This window comes from Neophocaena asiaeorientalis, unplaced genomic scaffold (assembly GCF_003031525.2).
Source record: "Neophocaena asiaeorientalis asiaeorientalis breed wild unplaced genomic scaffold, Neophocaena_asiaeorientalis_V1.1 scaffold86, whole genome shotgun sequence".
NCBI lineage: Eukaryota > Metazoa > Chordata > Mammalia > Artiodactyla > Phocoenidae > Neophocaena > Neophocaena asiaeorientalis.
In genome coordinates, this window is record NW_020175039.1 from 11,968,636 (window position 1) to 11,990,826 (window position 22,191).

General features: G+C 35.5%; 1 protein-coding gene across 1 annotated transcript in view; it reads left to right on the forward strand.

Annotated features, from left to right (window-relative positions):
- The window catches only part of ERBB4 (erb-b2 receptor tyrosine kinase 4), a 1,100,940-nt gene that overhangs the window by 1,027,824 nt on the left and 50,925 nt on the right, over positions 1–22,191 (forward strand). Inside the window, exon 21 of the mRNA XM_024763203.1 lies at positions 21,442–21,597. Within this exon, the coding sequence (XP_024618971.1) occupies positions 21,442–21,597 (156 nt within the window). The remainder of the gene's footprint in view (positions 1–21,441; positions 21,598–22,191) is intronic.

A 22,191-nucleotide genomic window follows, 5' to 3' on the forward strand; every position in this document is an offset into this window, starting at 1 on the left:
ACTTCAGAAATCTTAAACTTTAAAGATATGAATTTAATTATATTTCTACTAAATGAGAGCTGTATAATTTTTTAAATTTAATCAAATGTTCATTTGCCCCTCTTTGGAAGTGTTACCATTTCATTGTTGAAACCATTACCTGGCACTTTGAATTAAAAGGCATATATGATCATTAATAAAGAAATGCCAAATCATTGGGAAGCTAGGTAACAAATTTTCTCTTGCAGTCTGGTATTAGGGAAAAGAAATGAAAGATGGTGTACATGAATTTAACGTACTATTCATAAAAGGGAAGGAGAAAGTCCTGTGAATTCAATTTTCAATGTCTTCCTTCTAACTAAATTAAATCATTCTGAGAGACATATTTAATCATTTATTTTTGAGATGAAATCATACTGTACAATACAAATTTATGTCAATTCAATTATTTTTTATTCATAAATTATTATTAGAAATATCAAATTATTTAACATTACTGCTAACATCATTTTAGGTAAAACTCAATGAAGTTCTGTATCAGTGTGATGTCTTTGAAATGTAATTAAGGTTTTATATGATGAAATATACAGTACATGAAGGAAATTTTCAAAAGAAGTATCTGGTAATATTTACCTACCATGACTTAATTTGGCCAATATATTAAATATAGATAAAAATAAATTATATATAATAAAAATAATTATGTGTGCTTGAGTTCTGAGTATATGGGAGTAAAGCTGTTTCTTGGGATGAATGTCACTTAAAAGGAAGTAAAAATGAAAAATAAATTTCCTAAGATTCTTACTTCCAATGAAATATGATGGCTATAGTATGATAGAACAAGCCAAGTCTACTGGTGATAGAAGTTTTCTCCTGATAACTTGACTTTTCCAATATCTAATACCTTTCGAGTACTCACTATATGTCCGGCACTTAAGTTAGGCTCTAACTACTGTTTGAAACTATTGAAAAATAGTTTTTTCCAAATTTTGTTTTGTGACAGGATACTGTTATCTAGCCTTAAGTATGTGTGTGAGTCTAGAACACATTCTTTCAATTAGCTGAAGGGAATGAACAAATTTGCTGACTGGGAAGCTTTGCAGGATGTTGCATTTAGTTTGATCTTATTGTTTAAACTAGCTTTGTATATGCTAGGTTCTATATGTCCCTCTACCTTGCTAGGTTCTTGACCAAATTCTTATTGACCGTCATCATCAAGAAACATCTCTGAGTTCTGCATCAACTCCTATATAACATTTCTTTTCACAATCCTTTTCTCTTCATCCCTCACCAGTGCCCTCTGTCCACTCATTATTTCATAGCAATACCTCTTGAAAAATTAGTCTGAACTTGTGGTCTCCCTGTTTTTGTCTCTAATTCTTTCTCCTAACCACTACAGTATGTCTTCTGTCCCTAACACTTAAGTAAAACTTTTATCAATAGGACTGCTAATGACCTCCTAAATGCCAATTTTAATAGTGTCTTTCTGTCCTCTTCCTATAGTGATATTCTAACTTTTGACATCATTAGTCATTCAATTTTTAAAATGATATATTTTTCTGGATTTTCACTGCATTGCTCTTTGTTGGACTTTCTCCTTTCCCCCTAACTTTGTCATCTCAGTTTTCTTTCCCTGCATTTCTTCGTTTTGCTTATCGCTTACATATGTGTTCTCTCAGTCTCTGTGGAGGAATCTAACCCATATCCACAACTTCAACCATTCTGCATCTTCTGGTGACTCACATTCATTCATTTATTCATTCAATAGGTATTGATTGTGCATCTGTGATATGCATGTGTTCTAAAGGATAGAGATTACAACATAAGTATAAATGACAAATTGCCCTCATGGTGCTTTCAGTATAGTTGATGAAGCAGACAACAAATAAGGGGAATAAGCAATGTGCTTCTATGTCAGGTAGTCATAAGTGCTATGAAGAAAAATAAAGCAAGATAAGGATTTAGAGGCTTACAGAGGGAAGAATGATATTTTAGTTCAAACATTTGGAGAAGACTTCTCTGAGGGGATATTTAAGCAGAAACCAGAATAATGTAAAAGCTAGTCCTGCATATATCATCATCCAGTAAGTAGCACTACCTAAAAATTTGAAGTTGCCCTTGACACTTTGTCTTTCTCATGCTCCAGTTCTATCTGATATTAAGTACTGTTGATATTAGCTCTTATCTTACAAGTCAATCTACTTCTTTTCTTCTCTACCACCATTACTACCACCACCCTAGTGCGGTCTGCCATCATCTCTCACTTGAACTATAAAATAACCTCTTAGCTCTAATTTTCACTTTATCTTCCCTCTCTGATCAGTCTTGCACACTGTAGCCAGTAGAATTTTCTCAAAATGTATTCCAGGTATGTTTCTTCCCAGCCTTCTCTGTTAAAACACCCCAGTGACTTTCATTGCCCATAGGATGAAAGTCAAGGTCCTGAACATGGATCCAAGTGTTAACCCCTATATACCCTTCTAGCCTTATCTCACACCAAGTTCCCATCTCATTATTTCTGCCCAGGCACATTGGCTTTCTTATAGACTTGTCAAATTCCATAGACCTGAAGTCAAATTGTCGACAACTCAGTTATTCACTGTGTGTTTTTAGGAAAGTCACTTAATATTACCATGCCTCAGTTTATCTGTAAAATGAAAATAATAACAATAATTAATTAGTATAATTAATATTATTAATAAATATTAATTAATAATTATTACTATTATTCATGGGGTTGTTGTGTAAAGTGCTTACAACCATGCTTATCACTTAACAAGTGCTATATGAGAGTTTACCACTATATAAATCCTTCCTGTTATATCACAGTGCCTAGAATATAGTAGATTCTCAATAAATACTTGTTGAATGATAATCTATTCCTTAGTCAGCCACTAGAGGCTCCTTCCTATCTTCTTCTAAGTACGCTAACAAGCAGGTCTCTGACTTACATGAGAATAAGTTATCCTTCCCTAGCCATAGAATATTGGTAGCCAACATCTACAATATCCCTATAGGTAATTCCTCATTTCCATTAAATTAACTTTCTTTTATTAAATCCAACTTTATATTTTATAACTTGTCTATAGTAATGAAATGGGCAATAATACATGATACATATTAATTAGGGATGAGGATATTTCTTCACAGATGGTGTGTGTGCTATTTCCTTCTCAGATTTAATCTAAATTGTGTATGAACTATGTCTATTCAGTTTAAAAAGTAGATATAAGCTCCTATCCTCAACAGAAAAGAACAATTAACACATACATGAGTCAGGGCTCAATTTATGGTTATATTATAATGAATAATCATTTGCTAATTTAATAAACTCAATGCCTTAACTCAAATGTTAATAAATGAAAATAGTAGCTGAACTTTGGACTGACTGTAAAATATAAAATGTTAGATTTTTTAAAACATTTAAACCCATGAGGAAACATCTTATTTTCATACCAGTTTCAATATTCTGCTAGTAATATTATACCATCCAAAGCATTTCAGGACAGTACTGTAGTAACATATAAATGGAACTTGTTTTCAAGTTAAATTCTGTCTAGTTCTGCCTAATAATTCTGAAAGAAATTCAGAAATGTTATCGCCAATAAATTTAATTAAACATGATTTATCAAATTATATTATGAAGTATGCTATTAAGTACTAATGTGTATTAATAGCTAGATATAAATAATTTTAGTTCATAAAGATGATTAAAGTTTATGCTAAATAGAATAGTGGTTAATAAATTTATTGACTGGTCTTTTTATTTGGGAGCGCTGAAATATATTGAATAAGTTTATTTGAACATAGTTTGCCCAAAGAGATTTTAAATATCGTGAGAGTAGGAAGGTACCTTTAATTTTTTTTAACCTCTAGCAGTTCATAGTTCTGCACATTTTTTAGTAAACTATCCTCTCTCTCATACTCAGAAGAAGATATATGATACATGACCTCAATGCTAACAGAAATCTAACACAGATCTACATACATATTTTAAACATTTTATTAAAGTAATTCCTTGTTACAGAAAATATTTTACCTATTCTTGTGTTTAATCTTAAAAGAGTAAATGGGTACTTTTTATTTAAATAGAGTGGAGCTTTACTAAAATAATTCCAAACATTATTGGTCCTTTAAAATATAACTAGTCTTATTTTTGTTAGTAAACATCGTTAATTTCTCCATTCAGAATTCCTCTTTAACCCCCATGTGTGCATAGGTCTTTGTACTTCCATTATAGCATTTATCACAGTCTTCATTGCATTATATGTGTGTGTGTTGTTTTTGTTGTTGGGTGGAAATGCACATATACAATTGCCTGTCACTTCTGGAAGATTGTGAGTGGTTGCTAAAGTTTTTTGCCCAAGTTCCTTATCCTCCAACAGTGTTTGAATTTAAACCCACCTTCTTTGGGGTGGAAAATTCAGAAGCATGTCCCTCAGTGATATACTTTGATTTAGGTTAAAAATAATAATAATAAAAATTAAAGCTAAGAAATATACACTATGAGGTTTCTCCTCACTCTACAACCCCAGCCATGTTCCTCATAACATACATTCTAAAGGAAGTAGTCAGTTTTGTAAAGACTGATTTAAACATTTTACTAATTACTTATCTCAAAAGTTGGATTTTGTTTCTGGGTAAATCTTATGTAGCACTTAATTTTAAAATTTGAGTAACTTGAATCTCCTGATACTGACAATCATTTACATGTAATCACAATATATAGGAGCAGAAACTAAGTTTGGTTGGAGGGCAGTAAAAAAAAATCTGTTCAATCCTAGTGGATATAGAGCTGTTTTATAAAAATGTTGGTCTTGAATGTAGCCTTAGTGTTTCCAAAGAGTCAAAATTAATATGTAGTTCTAAGCAGCCTCTTTGTGACTAAATTCAAAGAAAGCTCCATGATGTTTTAGGACTTTAAATTTTTGGCCCAAAACATGCTATTTCTACTAGAATATTGATGTAGAAAAAACAACTCTTTTATTTTCATATCTTTACACAAGATTGTGTTTACAGTGGCATTATCCACAAAAGCTTTCCATAAAGTATTTTTTTCTTGTAATTAAAACAGTAGGAATTAATGACAGGCTGGGGAAGCTTGCTGTTTCTGTAATAATGAATTGGACTATTTGAATGAGTAAAAAATGTTAGTACAGTGATTATTTCAGACTGAGCTAAGTCTTGTCATAAAAAGTAAAAGTATTAAATTTGCATTAGATGTTTTAAAAATGAAATTGAATACTGTGAACCCATATAAAGGTAGTTCAACTTTGCCAAACATTATTATAATTGAAAAGGAATATAGAAGTTATGATTCAAATAAATTCACTCTGACAGCAAAATAAACCCACTGATTTTTGAACCTAAGGTCACTGGTTTCATTAAATCTATATATTCACTTCCTTGGCTTGTCTGTGTTACTTCATCATACTACTCTTTCAGTGGTTTATAGAGGGTCTGTAGTTTTCCTAATGTAGGGCCTTTTAGCTAAATGTTGTATATTGTGACGTGAAAAAAATCCTCACTTATTTAAAAATATGTGATGATTAAAAATTAAATTCTGTAGGAGACATGGATCATTTGTAACTACAAATGTAGAGGGAATTATTGGAAGCCAATTGTTAAAATGTCAAATAGTGAAAAATGCCTTGTAATATGATTAAAAAGTTACTTTTCTTGTCTCATTGTTTTAGAATATACATCTTTACCGGTTGCTCTACAATCGTTGTCTGATACTTCCAAGTTTTGATATTAAGCTTAAAATAAAGTTTTTTAAATAGAATTCTAGGAAAAAGTGATTTTATTTTTTAAATATTTAGATGGGAAGACATATTTTGTGACCTCTCTGTGTGTGTGTAGTAAGAAAGCCCTTGAAGAATAAACCAACTTCAAAATTCACGCTAATGTCTACAATCATTCTGAGTTTCAAAGATTTGTGTATTTTTTCTAACATTTGTGTATTTTTACAAAATTGTTTTTGTTTGTTCTGTTCTCTGTCTTCCTATCTTGCATAGCTGCTAATACTTTTCCCTGGATGAACCCAAATATCCAGTTACTCTGTTTCTGTGCCTCTGAGGACAATAAAATACTCACACCACTTGATGCAATTACAAGCTTATGATTTCTGTCTTATACTGGCCTTCAGTATTCTCTGACTATCTTTACCTTGTGAAGAGGCTCCCGTGAGCTTCCTTTCCCCTCTCCATGGACACCTGTTTTGCTGGTGCACACAGTGAAACCTGAACAATGTCCCTCCTTTGAGCCACTTTGAACCTCTTCTCTCTGTCTCATATTTTCTCTCATTCTGAGAATGTGTTACTGTTTCCTAATTTACCAAGCAAAATAATGATAGAGGGGCACGAATTTCTGCACTGTTGCTCTTTTCCAGCTGCCAGCGTTTCTTTCACTGTTGATCCAGAGAAAGCATTGTCTTTCTTCCTTTACATAGCTTACCTTTTTTACCTTCACTCTTGCTCTCATCCCAGCTGCAGCATTTCTCCATGATTTCTTCTCATTCCTAGATCATTGGTTTCTTCTGACTCACTGGCTCCTCTCATGCATCCTTTATATCAGTTCTCTAGGACTGGTGAATGAACAACCCCAAACTTATCTCTTCTTCCTAAAGTGACTGCCTATTTATTTATTTACTTTTTAAAAGGAACACAATTTTTTGTTGACCATCCGTTCTCAAATCCTTGCTTTCCCCCGAGTCCACTGCAATCTAGTGGCTTCAACAAGGTCACTAGACCTTGTTGTTATGGACTGAATTGTGTCCCCCCCCACCAAATTCATTTGTTGAAGCCCTAACTCCCAATTCAATGGTATTTAGAGGTGGGAAGGAATTAGGTTTAGATAAGGTCATGAGGGTGGGTTTAATGCCCCTACAAGAAGTGAGGAGACGTGAGAAAGTGGCCACCTACCAGCTGGGAAGAGACCCCTCCCCACGGAACTGAATTGGCTGGCACCTTGATCTTGGACTTAACCAGCCTCGAGAACTGTGAGAAATAAGTTGCTGCCGTTTAATCCACTCAGTCTATGGTATTTTGTTACGGCAGCCTGCGATAACTAATATACACTTTGGGTTGCTGTTGTAGTAAATACCTAAACATAGGAAAGCAGCTTTGGAACTGTGAAGTGGGTAGAGTTTGGAAGAGTTTTGAGGTGAATGCCAGAAATATCAATGTTAAAGGTGATTCTGGTGAAGTCTCAGATGGAAATGAGGAACATATGGAAAACTGGAAGGAAGGTGATCCTTGTTATAAAGTGGCAACAAACTTGGCTGAATTGTGTTTGCATTCTAGTGCTTTGTGGAAGTTAGAACTTGAGAACAATAAAATTGGATATTTCACCGAGAAGATTTCTAAGCAAAGTGTTGAAGGAGGGCTTTGGTTCCTCCTGATTACTTCTAATAAAATATAAAAGGAGAGAAATGAATTGAAGAAGGAATTGTTAAGTGAAAAGGAACCAAAACTTAAGGATTTGAAAAATTATCAGCCTATCCATATTGCAAAAATTTAGAAAGCATGTTCTAAAGAGAACACCAAGGATATGGCTGGAATATCAATCAATAAAGAGTTTATGAGATTATATAAGCAGAAACACTGCCAGTTTGAACTGAAGGGGATGGAAACAGGACAAAATGAAGGAAGGCTGTTAAATTCCTTGAGTAGCTCTTCAGAAAATGGAGCTATTTGGCTGTGAATGCACACTCTTCTTTAAGAAGAGGGAAAAATGTCTCAAAGGCAATTCAGAAATGAATAAGGGGGCTTCCCTGGTGGCGCAGTGGTTGGGAGTCCGCCTGCCGATGCAGGGGACATGGGTTCGTGCCCCGGTCCGGGAAGATCCCACATGCCGCGGAGCGGCTGGGCCCGTGAGCCATGGCCGCTGAGCCTGCGCGTCCGGAGCCTGTGCTCCGCAAAGGGAGAGGCCACAACAGTGAGAGGCCCGCATACCGCAAAGAAAAAAAAAAAGAAATGAATAAGGCCAGTGCCTTGGTTTACACAGGCCAGACAGCCTCTACCCAAACCCATGGAGCTGGGACTGCCCTATGGAGCGATGGAGGAAGGGATGGGACCCCTGCCCAGCTCTTCTGCAGAGGCAGGGCTGCCACCCCAGTAGGTCCTGAAGGCAGAACATTGAACCAAAAATGATTATTCTTGAGCCTTAAGATCTGACGGAATTTACCTTGTTAGGTTTTGGATATGCTTGGGACACATCACCCTTTCTTCTTTCCTGTTTCTCCATTTTGGAATGGGACTATCTATCCTATGCTTATTGCCCATTGTATTTTGGTAGCACATAACTTGTCTGGTTTCACAGGTTAACAGATGGAGAGGAATTTTGCCTCAGGATGAATCATACCTCAAGTCTCATCCATATCTGATTTAAATGATATTTAGATGAGACTTTAGACTTTAGAGTTGATGCTGGAACAAGTTAAGACTTTGGGGCTCTTAGAATAGAATATATATATGTTGCATGTCAGAAGAACATGAACTTTGAGGGGCTACAGACAGAATGGCATTTTTGTGGTAGTCTGAGATGACTAACACACCAATGTTCCCATTTACAAACTCAAGAGTCTCCATTCAATTATCTTTTTTATTTTAATCTCTCTATTGCACCTAACACTGCCATTAGTTTCACCTTCCTGAAATTCTCTCGTGTTTTCTCTCCAATTCCACAATACCACTCCATCATGTTCTTCTGTGAATCTGACCACTAGTACGTTCAGTCACTTTTGTTAGTTTCCTTTTGTGTTACCCACTCACTTAACAATAATACTTTTCCCTGGAAAAATTTACATTCTCTCACCTCTCTTTTGACTTTATTATCACTGATGAGCTTCCGTCTTTATCTGCTGTTCTCAACCTAGAATTAATTCTCCAAGTTACTGCATTAGTCAAATGCTAAACCATTGCTATCTGAGCTAGTATTATACATCTTAATCAATCTCCTTGATTCGTTCTTATCTCTTTTGTCTTTGTCTACTCTTCGCACAATTACCAAGTATGATCATGTCAATTCGTTTATCAAACTTCCAGTGACTCCTTTGCATGTCTTATTAGATAGTAACAATTAAGTCAGACACTTACTTGTGGCACTTCTAGCCCTTGTCAACTTCTGTCCCATCCTCAAAGAACTTCTTGAATTTTTTTTCCAAACATATTATTACCTTTTAGGACTCTATGGTTTTTTACATGCTTTTTATCCTGTCTAGAATACTCTTACTGTATTATAGCAAAAAATTTAAATATCTATGTTTCATTCAATCTTAAGCTTAAATTTCACCTTTTCTGAGAGACCTTCTGTAATCAACACAAGAAGTGTTACATTCCCCTTTTTCTGTACTTTCAGAACACTTCCTTTACATTTTCTATTGTGCCCATGTATATCTCTCACACCAGGCAATGAATAACTTGAAGGAAACACTATATTATCTTTATACGTAAAACCATTTGCAGAGTGCCCAGCAGCACATAATAGCTACTCAATAGATAACTGTTGAAACAAGAAAACTTTATCTTTTTCAACTATATGTAGAATGAATTTTATACACAATGACTATTATATATATAATAAGCTAGAAATAGATCAAGAGGAGATAAATAATGTCTTACTTCCAGTTCTTTTTAATAGCTGATAACCCAGTGGAATATGTATACATATATACAAATATGAGATGGCCCCAATTTTTATATATAATGTATCTAACAGCGATCTAACAGAGTGTTAAGATTTAACCAAGTCTGTGTCTGAAGCATGGTAGGAAGAGTGTATCAGTGTGTGGTGAAAGGGTGTTACAGGTAAAGGGAACAGTGAGTGCAAAGACAAAAGAGCCAAGAGAATTTTCAGGTTGGCTTGGACCATAGAGTTCCTTCCAGGTGAGGAATTCCAAGAAAAGCAAGAGTGACATGCTGAGTCAAGTTACTTGAGGACTTTTTTCAGCTGTAAGGGAGAGAGATGGTTCAGGACATGCACATGACAACTTGTGCGTATGTGTGCATGTGTTGAAGAGTAATGGAAGATGATGAAATTATGGAAAGTGCATGAGGTCAAAGAGAGGAGAGTTAAGCAAAGAGGGATGTAACCGTTTTCCATGCCTACCTCTTGGACTAGGTCTGACTCTTTAAGGAGTATGGAGCTGAAGTTACTGAAGAAGTTCTGAAGGGGACTTTGAGGCTAGGGTCTCAACAATATCTACTGGTAGAGCTGGGGGCAAAATATGGTGCAGAGTTCAGAAGCAGGTAGAGCACTTCACCAAGGCTGTGCACAAGACAGTGGTGCTCTGACATGGTGAGGAGGAGAGGATGGAAAGGCATCATTCACCCTTTTGAATTATCATAAGCTGCAACTTCTGAAGAACAAAGAGATAGCAGCCTCAGCAAAGATAGCATTTCCACAGCAGCTCCAGCTTAAGGTTTAATGACTGAATATATCATTGAAGAGCTCTGAGAAAAAGAAGCAAGACAGTATTTATGAACATCTGCAGGCTCCCTTGGGAACCCCAGAAATATCTAGAAAAAGGCTTCAAAGGGGCAAGTAGCAATAAGTGCTCTGCCAGCAGGTTGGTCCAAGAAACAGTGAAATTTGTGTCATTACTGTGACACCATATGTATCCCCAAGCCTATGAAGACAGCAGAAACTCAGAATACAACTTATCAGTTTAAATAGAGCTAAACCATCCTCATGTTATAGGTATGCAATGATATCTTCTCCTTCTATGGTAATGTTGGGATAGAAAATGAGCCAAGGTATAAAGCAGGTATTTCTTTTTTTTTAGTTTTTGTTTTTATTTTTTTATTTTAATTTTTTTAACATCTTTATTAGAGTATAATTGCTTTACAATGGTGTGTTAGTTTCTGCTTTGTAACAAAGTGAATCAGTTGTACATATATGTATGTCCCCATGTCTCCTCCCTCTTGTGTCTCCCTCCCACACTCCCTATCCCACCTCTCTAGGTGGTCACAAAGCACCGAGTTGATCTCTCTGTGCTATGCAGCAGCTTTCCATTAGCTATCTATTTTACGTTTGGTAGTGTATATAGGTCCATGCCACTCTCTCACTTTGTCCCAGCTTACCCTTCCCCCTCCCCATATCCTCAAGTCCATTCTCTAGTAGGTCTGCATCTTTATTCCTGTCTTGCCCCTAGGTTCTTCTGACCTTTTATTTTTAGATTCCATATATATGTGTTAGCATATGGCATTTGTTTCTCTCTTTCTGACTTACTTCACTCTGTATGACAGTCTCTAGGTCCACCCACCTCACTACAAATAACTCAGCTTTGTTCCTTTTTATGGCTGAGTAATATTCCACTGTATATATGTGCCACATCTTCTTTATCCATTCATCTGTTGATGGACACTTAGGTTACTTCCATGTCCTGGCTATTGTAAATAGAGCTGCAATGAACATTTTGGTACATGACTCTTTTTGAATTATGGTTTTCTCAGGGTATACGCTTTCTCTTATGTCCTTATGCTAGGACTAGAGATAAAGTCCTAGCATTCTGTCAGAGGGAGAGTACAAAGGTTGAAACAAGGACATGGGCTTCCAAATCAACAATGGATTGAGTTGTAAACTGGAAGCTGTGGTTCAGATCCTTCTGAGGAGTTTGAGAAGGAAGGCCCCTGAGTAAGAGGAGCAGGGATCAGAGGAAGTGTTGGGAAGTAGCTAGGTGACTTTCAGAGGGAACGTATGGTACACCATTTCAAGTTTTACATGTGCTGGGTAAGCATTTGCATAGATGGACCAAGTCCATTGACATCCAAATAAGATAGAGGCAGAATTGGATTGAATGACACATATTACATGTAGACACTAAATTGGCTCAAATCACATGAGAGCTTTTAGTGTTCTAGGAATTTTACATTTTTTTCCATGGGAAGATACTTATTTAAAAATATTCAGTAGTTATCAATAAACTCAACTGCCAAGGCTCATATGTGAATATACCACACAGGAAAATAGTTATTGAGATTCTTTAGTTTTGTGTTATGGCAAAAGTTTTGCTTTGTAAAGAGAATACCTCATAAAAGTTGATATAATTGTCCTAAGAAGGAAACTATGGCGTACGTATTCCCACCCACTGAACTTTATGGTTTCCAGCCAGTAGCATGCGATTCTGTGAAATTAGAGAATATTAGAAATGATCTGTTTCTGTTTGGTTGTAACTAAGCCCTCCTTATAGTGTTTGAATGTATTTGCATAATATGTATGCTCAGGGAAAGGCTCAGTTTCTCTCTGTTGATCTAGAGGTAGCTGTGTTAATAGGTTGCACACTTCATTTATTTTTAATTAATTTCTAAAGAGACACAGAGGATAACTACTACAACCCACAGACATATCTGTTCTCATTGCAATCCACATCTTTATTGATCAGCTGCCTAAGGAGTAGAAGTAATCCATTTTAGGTTTACTTCTCTAAGAGAGTATGGACACTATACGATTCACTCCTCCCATCTGTAATCATATTGACAAGAGGTCAGTGAGAGGGGAGAACAGTAGCATGTTTAGTATTCTCTTGATCTAGGCAGATGAGCTTTTCACCTGTAATTTATTTAGTAGGAAAGCAGTGGCTTCTCACATATACTTTTTTTTTTTTTTTTTTTTTTTTTTGCGTTTCAGCTGCAACCCCTGCATCGGCAGGCGGACTCTCAACCACTGCGCCACCAGGGAAGCCCTATACTTTTTAACTTACTCTTTTTGTTTATTAATTTTATTGTTTTCATTTTGTTGTTTCTTTAAGAGAAATTTTGAGTCTCAAGGAGGCTGTTCTGCAAATTCTTCCAATGGAAATTTTCATAAAGCTTGCGAAAGGTGGTAAATAAAATTTCTGAAGAAATATTTGAAGAAATTGTAGGAAACAAGAAGAAAAAAATTCTGTTACCCCTGCCAACCTCAGGAATCTTTAAATAGTGTCCTCATTCACATTCCTTGGTACTCTAATATTACCATCTGGGGTTTGGCCTAACTGTTGCAGGGTTTGTTTTCCTCCTTCCTGTCATAAATATCACAGATTTTACATTTGTTCTATTTACATTGCAAAGAAAAAGCTACTGTCTGGACAGCCTTTCAAACTTTTGGTCTTATTGTTTATTTAATCCAACCACAAACATGTACTGAGTGCCAGGTAAATGCCAGGGAATCTTCAAATTGTTGAAAGTACATAGTTGAATTCACAAATGTTGGTTTATAAAGTGCTTCCAGAGGTACTGTCCTAGGAAACCCAGAAAAACCAAAATTTGTTTATAAGTTTTAAATGAGTATTATGTACAAGAGTTTTCTCTTGGTTGAACTCTTAGAGCATTTATTGTCTATATAACAACAATTCACTTGTATATACTGTCTTTTTTTAGTTTTATATATGGTTTTATATAGTCTATTGATACCTACGGTCATATAGAGTAATGGTTAAGATTGTTGCCTTTGGAGTTAAGCTGCTTGCACTCAAATCTTGGTCCTTCTGGGCTTTGCCATGTACTAGCTATCACTCTTGGGCAAGTTATTTTACTTCTCTGTGTGTCAGCGTCCTCATCTTAAAATGGGAATAATAGTAGCAGAGATCTCATCGAGTTCTTGTAAATTCCTGTATATATAACACTTAAAACAGTCCTCTGGCACCGAGTATGTAAATAAAGGTCAACTATTTAATAGGTACAAACATATATAATGATAATATACACAGTTATGTTTTGTCTTTCCCATGTGGTTTCAGTGTTCTCAATTAACAAGAAATCGCTCCATGTTGTATCTTCCACAGTGACTATTACTATTATTGTTTGTTTAGATTCTCCTACACTGAAATTAGTACTAAATAGCAGATAATTTATGTTGTGAAGCCAATTTATAGCATTTTACAAATAGTATTAATGTTCAATTCAGTCTTGTTTGCAGTGTCAAAGAGATGGAGTTAAGTTTGGTACCCTTCAATAGGGGAATAGACAACTGACAGTGCATGCCTGTGTTATACAAGTGTATATGTCTGTGAATTCATATGTATAATTCAGTGCAGCTATGAGAACTGGATTACATATAGCAACATGTTTGAATCTAAAAAAAGCCTAATGAGTAAAACATGATCCTATTTAATACACAATACTATGTATATATTAGAAATAACACAAAGCACTTGTTAGAAAATATGGATAAAAAGAAATAAACATACGGATGATAGATTGAAAGGATGTGTATTAAAAACATTATTGTTGGTATTTATGATGCATAAAGAATGGGGTTGATGTAGAGGATAGAGGGAAACAATGATCATAGTGTGTATGAATTACAGCATGTGGTTAGCTTAAAATCCTGAGTACTTGAGATCCTAAAAGAAAACAAGTCACACACATTGCCTTAGGTTGGCTCCTAGAAAACAATCTCTGAGAAAAGTTTGCATGTAGGAAGTTTTTCTTAAGTGTTCTCAAGAACAACACCTATCAGACAGTGAAAAAGCAGTATTAGGTAGAAGGAAAAGTTCAGCTATGATAAAACTGCAACAAAGGAATCATTCAATCCCATGGGGTGTCCCAGAATTAGAAGAGCTCTTCATAGTTGTCAAGAGAAGTATGGCCTTTGTAACTCAACATCAACAAATTATTGGATGTGGGCTGCCTCCAGTGAGAGGATGAACCCCTGGCAAAGCAGCTCCCCTTGTAGTTGGGTTGGCGGGTGTCACTGCCTCAAAACAAAAGCAGCCAAGATGAGAGCCCTCAGCAGTCAACACTCCCAGAAGCTGAGATTAGGAGAACTTGGGCCTGAAGAGATTTCTGGGTGGCACACCATAGTATCTACTACATGCATGTATGGATACACACGCACATACACACACACACAAATATATTATTGGAACTAAATTTGAAAGATGTATTTCAAATAGCAACCAATAATGTTTTCACTACATGCTATTAAAATGATGGAAATTCAGTTGTCCTCAATATTGCAAAATCTTCTTAAGAACTGCAACTCTTGAAGATCATAGGTGCAGTTGGAAAATGTGAGAATTAAACTGCAGTATTAATGGCAAGCCAGTCTGGGACAACCATGTGAATCTGCTTTTCTTCCTGAGCAGCATAAGAGGAAGAACATTCAGGGACAAATAGAATGAGAAACAGAAGTCACCACACCCAACAGTGTCGAGTAATCAGTAGGTGTTTTAGTTGGCTGCCTTTTCTTTCTCTTATAGCGGTTGAATTGTATTTTTCATCAGAAGGATGAATTTGAGATCATTTATTTAACACATGGTATCTTAGAATATTGAATGTTCTAGGTGTTTTACAAACATTAAGGCATTGAATCCTCAAGACAATCCTCAGGGTAGATACTATTATTATCCCCATTTAACGAATAAAGAAAAGGAAACACAAATAAATTGACCACGATCACACAGATAGTAAGTAGCCAGGGTTTAAACATCAGATGCACTAAACTGACTTTTAGTAAAATGTGTTCACTGTTCTTCCTAAACATTTGAAGGGAGACATCTACTCTACCTCTTTCTTTACTGTTATCTGTGTTTATTATTGGCCACCACTTAATATTTTAGATAGATATACTTTCCAGTTCCATCATGGAATAAAGATTTAAAGCTAGAGAACACCTCAGAGATCATTTAGGCCAATTTGTGACTTTTATAGAAGAGGTGAATTGAGTACCTGTGGTCATAAATCTTGTGAGCAGCCTGTCTGGGACTTCTTCTCTCTTGCAACACTAAGTTCTGTGTTCTTTCTTCTGTGCCATGAACCAGCTTTGGCTGGTTGAAAAGACTTCACAGTTGATTCAATTACAGAGCCCCCTTAGTTTCTCTCCATGCACTATTTGGATAAAGTCAGTCACTTCATCCAAAAAGGTCTTTTTCTTCCCTTGAACATGCTCATATCTTCAGCCCTAATAGTAGAGAGCATTAGAGTTAGATTTTTTTTTTTCCCCTCACGGGTACAATTGCTTTCAGAAGGAAACGTAGAAAAGAGGAGCGATTTTCATCTGAAGGTAGTTTTCCTGAAGCTTCCTGTTATTCAGAAAGCTTCAGGTTATTAGAATGAAAACAGAAAAAAAATGTACTCTTGCTAATTCCAGAGATTAATGCCTATGAGAACTGACTACAACTTGAAATTTTTAGCTCCACACACGTGTTTGATGAAAATGTCGCCTGGCCTATATATGGGAAGCAAATATTTATTGTCAGAAATAGTCTGGTCTCTCTTGACTTCCGTTAGCTTCCTGCAGCTGGGCAGAATGCATTTTAATGTTGGATTAAAGCATAATCATGAAGCATTTTTGCTTGACAGCTGTGAGTCAATATCATAAGATTGAAAAGAAGGTCATTGCTAGGTGTTCATCGATACCAATATTTTAAAATTGTCAGTCACTGATGTTTTTTCCATAGAGCAGTTTATATGAGTCAATTCTAACCAGAGATTAAAACTTTAAATTCAGTTGTAATAAAATTATCCTTGGATTTTGTATTAAAGTGCATTCCTGAAGGTCAAGAGTAAAATTTGACTTTCCCTAGCGAGTTTGTGTTTATTGATGCATATTGTAAGAGGTATGAGCAAAACAGTAAGTAAGCAGTCTTGAAAACTCATTAAGGCATTTAGAGCAAGTATGAAAATGGTAAAGTTCTGAGTGGTGTGGTGATAGTAAATTCTGAGTAGTTTGAGTAAAATCAGAATTGCAGCACTTGGATCAAGAAGTAGACAAAATGCCCCGAAAACACCTCCACCCAGAATGCCCCTCAGCGCTGAGTGATAAAAGGCAGATTCTTTGGTACAGAAAATTTACTATTTTATTCACCCATGGAAAACATCCTGCAGCATTGAAAAATTTTTGACCTATCTTGTTTATGACCTTTATCTTCACTAAATTCCTGAATATGTGATATGTTTATGGAAAGCACCAAATCTTTTATTAGATTCTTTAATTTTTCCTTCTCCTTATATGACAGCACCCTCAGGTACATTGTTATTAAAATAATATTTCGAACAGTAATTATTCCGAAATTTGTAGCCACACATTAATAATGATGGGCAGGTAATGGGTATATGTATCACCATTTGCAAAAATTTATTGAACACCCACTGTGATCTATTAGTTGAGGTTCACAGATTTTCTGAAATAGGCAATTCAAGTTAATGAGGGTAAGTGATTCTTATGCACTAGGACTGTTGATATATATCCGTGGAACAGCATTGCATGTTCTATGCTTATTACATGCCACTTACTCCTTAAGTGCTTTACATACTATTTAATCATCAAAACAACCTTTGTGATAAGTGCTATTATGGCTGTTTTAGAGAGGAAGAAGATGAGTGACAGAGAGGTTTATTAACTTGCTAGAGTCACACAGCAAGAGCATGGCAGAGCTGGGGTTCTAGCCAAGCAATCAACTCCAGAATCTATTCTCAAACCCACTCCACCATCCTGCATACCCTGTGGTCAAAGCAAGAACTGAGTTTCCAATTTACCAATTTACACAATTTGAACTCCTGCTAAATTATAAAAGATTCTATAAGTTAGCTGAGTTTTAAATATAAATACAAACATGTCAGTCACCTTCATTATGCCCTGAGTTCATAGAAGCATTTGATAATATTTAATTTTTTTTCTGCAAAAGTACTAGGATCTTTTGAAGCTATATGACTTCACTGTGTACATTAATTTCTATATACCCACACTACCTGGTGACCCATCAAGAGATGAGATAAGCTTAAATATGCAGACTTTAAGTCCCACACCAAGGGACCAAATCCCGGTTCTACCACTCATTAAATAGATGACTTGGAGCAAGTAACTTGACCTCTCTTAGCCTTGGTTTTTTCATATTTAAAATGAGATGAAAATAGTATGCATCTATAGGATTAAGTTAACCTACCAATGTAGATGTGTTTAGTTTAGTGCCTGCCGCATTCTAAGAATCAGTCAATGTTAGCTGAGGTTGTCAGTGTTCGTATTCCCATCATGTACTCCACCTGAGCTGGCATGGCAAGGACATGGGAATCGCTACAGGGCAGAGTAAGAGGATCCTTTTCAACCAATGCAGTATCCCTCTATCATCTTCAGACTTCATGGGACTTCATCCAGTTTATTTTTGTTCTAATAACTGTCTTCCTCCTTAATCTCATCACACTCTGATTTAAGGAGTGATTTTATTTTGAAGGAATTTACCAGAGAATGTGATTCTAATGAGATCTTCTGGTAAGAAAATCCTATTTCAATGACTGTGATGTGGAGAAACCTATTGTGAGCAATACATAGAATTCAACACTCTAATTCAGGGTGTGAGAGTAGGACTAAGATGACAGTCATAATTAATGATTTGAAAGTGTGCATTTGTACGATGATGTTTCATAGTTACAAAGCAACCATACAAATGTATTTTGATGGTTTGGTAAGGAGGTGGATCCTTCTGTTTTTATTTCTTTTGATCATGGTCAGGTGGCTAGGAGAAACAATAGAGCTTATCATCTGGTTTCCTGAGTTTATTTCTCATTATTTTGAAGAAAATACTTTTTTACGGACAAATAGTATTGAGGTTCAGGATAGTCTATCACCTCCTGAGGCTTTGTGTATAGACTGTCAAAGATCTTTTGGAGTTTTTGAGGCTTTGCTTATACTGTAGAATGTGAGTGACTTTAGAGTCTTAAGTTCCTTGGTGAATATTAGTTCCTTACTGGTAGAGTATATATTTCTTAAATATATTTACATTAGGATAATATCTAGTTAAGGGAATCATTATCCAAATGATTATCTAAATTACATTATCTAAATTACAAAAGTCAAAAGCATAGACTTATTCTCAGTTTAGTCTCTTCTTCATTGTTCAGTCATTTACCAAGGATGGTTATTTTATTTTATAAATGTACCTTGAAATTTTTCTCTCCCTAGTTCCTTCTGGCCTAGTTTAGTTGAAGATTCAGACATTCATGCATGTAGGAGCTGGATGATTATCATAAATAATAAAAGCAGAATTCCTGAAAAGTGATAGTAAGTGGTAGGACCCTGGCAAACTGGGGACCAGATGCCTTTAATGGAGTATAGCCAGTAACCAGCCAAAGAGGATGTGTGAAACTTTCTCAGTGTGGGAACAAAAAACAGGGAAAAATGGATACAACTCATGGATGGTCAATTTACAACCTTTATTTCACTCTCATCAGTTTTCTTCTGTAATGTGGCAGACTCCTGACTCTAGCTATATTTGTGTGCAGTCCATCCTCTCTACTGGCACCTGGTGATGTTTTCAAGGCTCCAATGATAATTGTGTCACTCTCCATTTTAAAAAAACTCCTGCATCACCACATTGAATGCTGCATAAAATGTGAAGTTCAAATTCTCTATCATGACATATAAGGGGCCCCTCATGGATCTAGCCTCTCCTTACCTTTTCAGGCTCACCACTCACCATATACATAATGCTTAGAAATACAGAATTATATACCTTTGTCCAAGTACACTATGCTATTGATGACCCTGTGCTTCTTCTCTCTAACTGCAATTTTTCCTTCATCTTATCCAACTGATGGACATCCATCCTTCAAACCATACTTAGGCCTCAGTACCTCTCTGAAGCCTCCCCTCTCATGCATACTTGCTAAGCTATACTACAGATGGTCCTCAAAATACAGCTCTCCTTAAATGCCTTACATGCATCACTGATCCATTCAAGTTTATACTCCATATGTGCCCACTTTACTAATGAGCTTCTGTCCTTTAATGCACAGACCTTCTCTGACTCTATTCTGTCTTTCTGATATCTAGCACAGTGATTGGCATACAGTATGTGTTCTGTAAGTATGTGTGGATCTGAATATTAATTTGTTGCCAATACTCTTTACATATTCTGTTATGAAGATGGTAAGAAAGAGAATGATGACTGTTTTTTGTGGACACTTCCTACAGGGACAAAATTATTGGACATACTTTACCTCCAAGGCAATAAGTCTATTTTTTTTTATCTTTTAAAGCAGGCAAGGGCTATTTGTTTTCACTTTATTCTAAAAATTTCCAATTTGGCATAATCAAAGACAAAGCACTGTTTAGGAAAGAGTGAAAGAACCCCATAAATCCCAGTTGTGGGTTGATATCAGAAAACACTAATACGTATGATGTCACCCAACTGCTGACTGATTGCGCCATATCAGGCAGTATCTCCACCGGTTGTGTTTAATGGGCATTTATATAGTGCTTGGCTCATGATGCTGTTTGAAGCAATATTCTCTTTCCACTACACCTGGTAGACGGTTCATAATTTTTGGACCTCTGTGATTTATGTCTCTGTTTACCACAGCTTTTGTTTTGATATCAGAAACCGTTAATCCTTCAAAGTCCTGCAGTTGTAATGTTAACTGCCAGCATCACTGATTTGCAATGGGCATGAGAGCATACTTCAACCATTTTATAACACTTCTGACTTGTTTTTCCCACTGAAATCCTCAAATATAGAATTTTCCCTAACTCTTCAACAAAACATATGTTCACTCAAACAAAGGATGTTCATTCTAATCTGGGCCTCTGGGTTCATTTCCTTGGTTTTACATCAACCTTTTAGTTAAGGCTAGTGGTTCATGACTCTTGGTTTCTCTATTGATGAAATACAATTAATAATTATTGTTTCTGTGGATGATTTTTTATATATATTTTAATATATATGTTGTGTACACATATAGCACATATATATACATGTGTATACGTACATATACATGTAGATGTGTGTGTGTATATTGAGGGAAGAGCCAGTTTATCTCTTGTTGGTGATCAGCAATGTTTTATTTTTAATTACAGTATATGTTTTATGAAGAAAACATTAAAGGCTAACTTAAGGGTCATTATAAATAATGTAATTTTACTTGTGGATTCTCATAATGACTACTAATGTCATCAAAGCTATTTTTTAAATTATAGGCTTTTAATGCCCCTAGGGCAAACTTCATTTTTTTCCATAATTAATAAGAATAATATGATTCTTCAGACTTGATAGAACCTATAAAGGTGAATTTGCCTCCATTAAACCTTCATATGAAATACTTCTGAAAAGTATGGAGAGCTGCATTTGTTTGGAGTGGGTGTATGGGGGAAAATGACATGAAACAGAAGTTATTGAGGAGAAAACAATTAAGAATATGTGGGTCAGTCCAAGTACATGTTAGCTTATCTACTAAGACATGTGCATACCTCACTAATGAAAATGTTTGCAAAAGAATATAAAGTATCTGGGAAAAAATGATCAAACATTTAGCTCATATGCAGGTAATTCATTCTGCTTTACAGAGCTTTAGTGGGAAAAAGGCCAAAACCTATTTGTGGTTTGCTTTTTTAATTCCACATTTTCCATAATTTTGAAAATATTCTCAGATTCTGCTATTACTTAGAGAAATCAAGCACTTGCAACTGAACGCTAGGAAACGCCTTTTTTGACAACACAAAAGCATAGGCATTAACTGACTCTCTGGGGAATTTGGTGTTTTTCAGGGAATGATGTACCTGGAAGAAAGACGGCTTGTTCATCGGGATTTGGCAGCCCGTAATGTCTTAGTGAAATCTCCAAACCATGTAAAAATTACGGATTTTGGACTAGCCAGGCTCTTGGAAGGTGATGAAAAAGAGTATAATGCTGATGGCGGAAAGGTGGGTGTCTTTTTGAGAGCAATATTACTTGAAAATATAGTATAATACCCTTTTATCTCCTTATATGTTATAGGAAGAAATCAATAAACCTAAGGTTTAAGAGATTATAAAATCCCAAGGTTAAAATATATATATATATATATATATATATATATACACACACACACATATATATATACATATATACACATACATATATATACAATATATAATATATAGGATGTATTACCTACTTCCATTTCTCAAAAGTAGCTAAAATAAGACAATGTGTATCTGGACCCAAGTTATCTTTATGTCAGTTCCAGTGTTAGAGAGTTGGTGGCTCCCTAGGAACTCTAGAGATTGCACTTTAATCCAGGGCCATAGAAATTGTTTCATTAATCCTAATAATTTAAGACTATTACAGAGAGATCAGAGAGATACAACTTCTTTCTCATAGACTAGAGAGAAGTTTCAATGTGACCAAGAACCATAACTATTGGAAAGTTGGTCATCCTATTTAACGTCCAATCCTCCTACACCAGAAGAAACAGATTCCTCTTATCTGGCTCTATTTTTTTTTTTTTTTTTTGTTTTTCTTTTACAATTTACTTT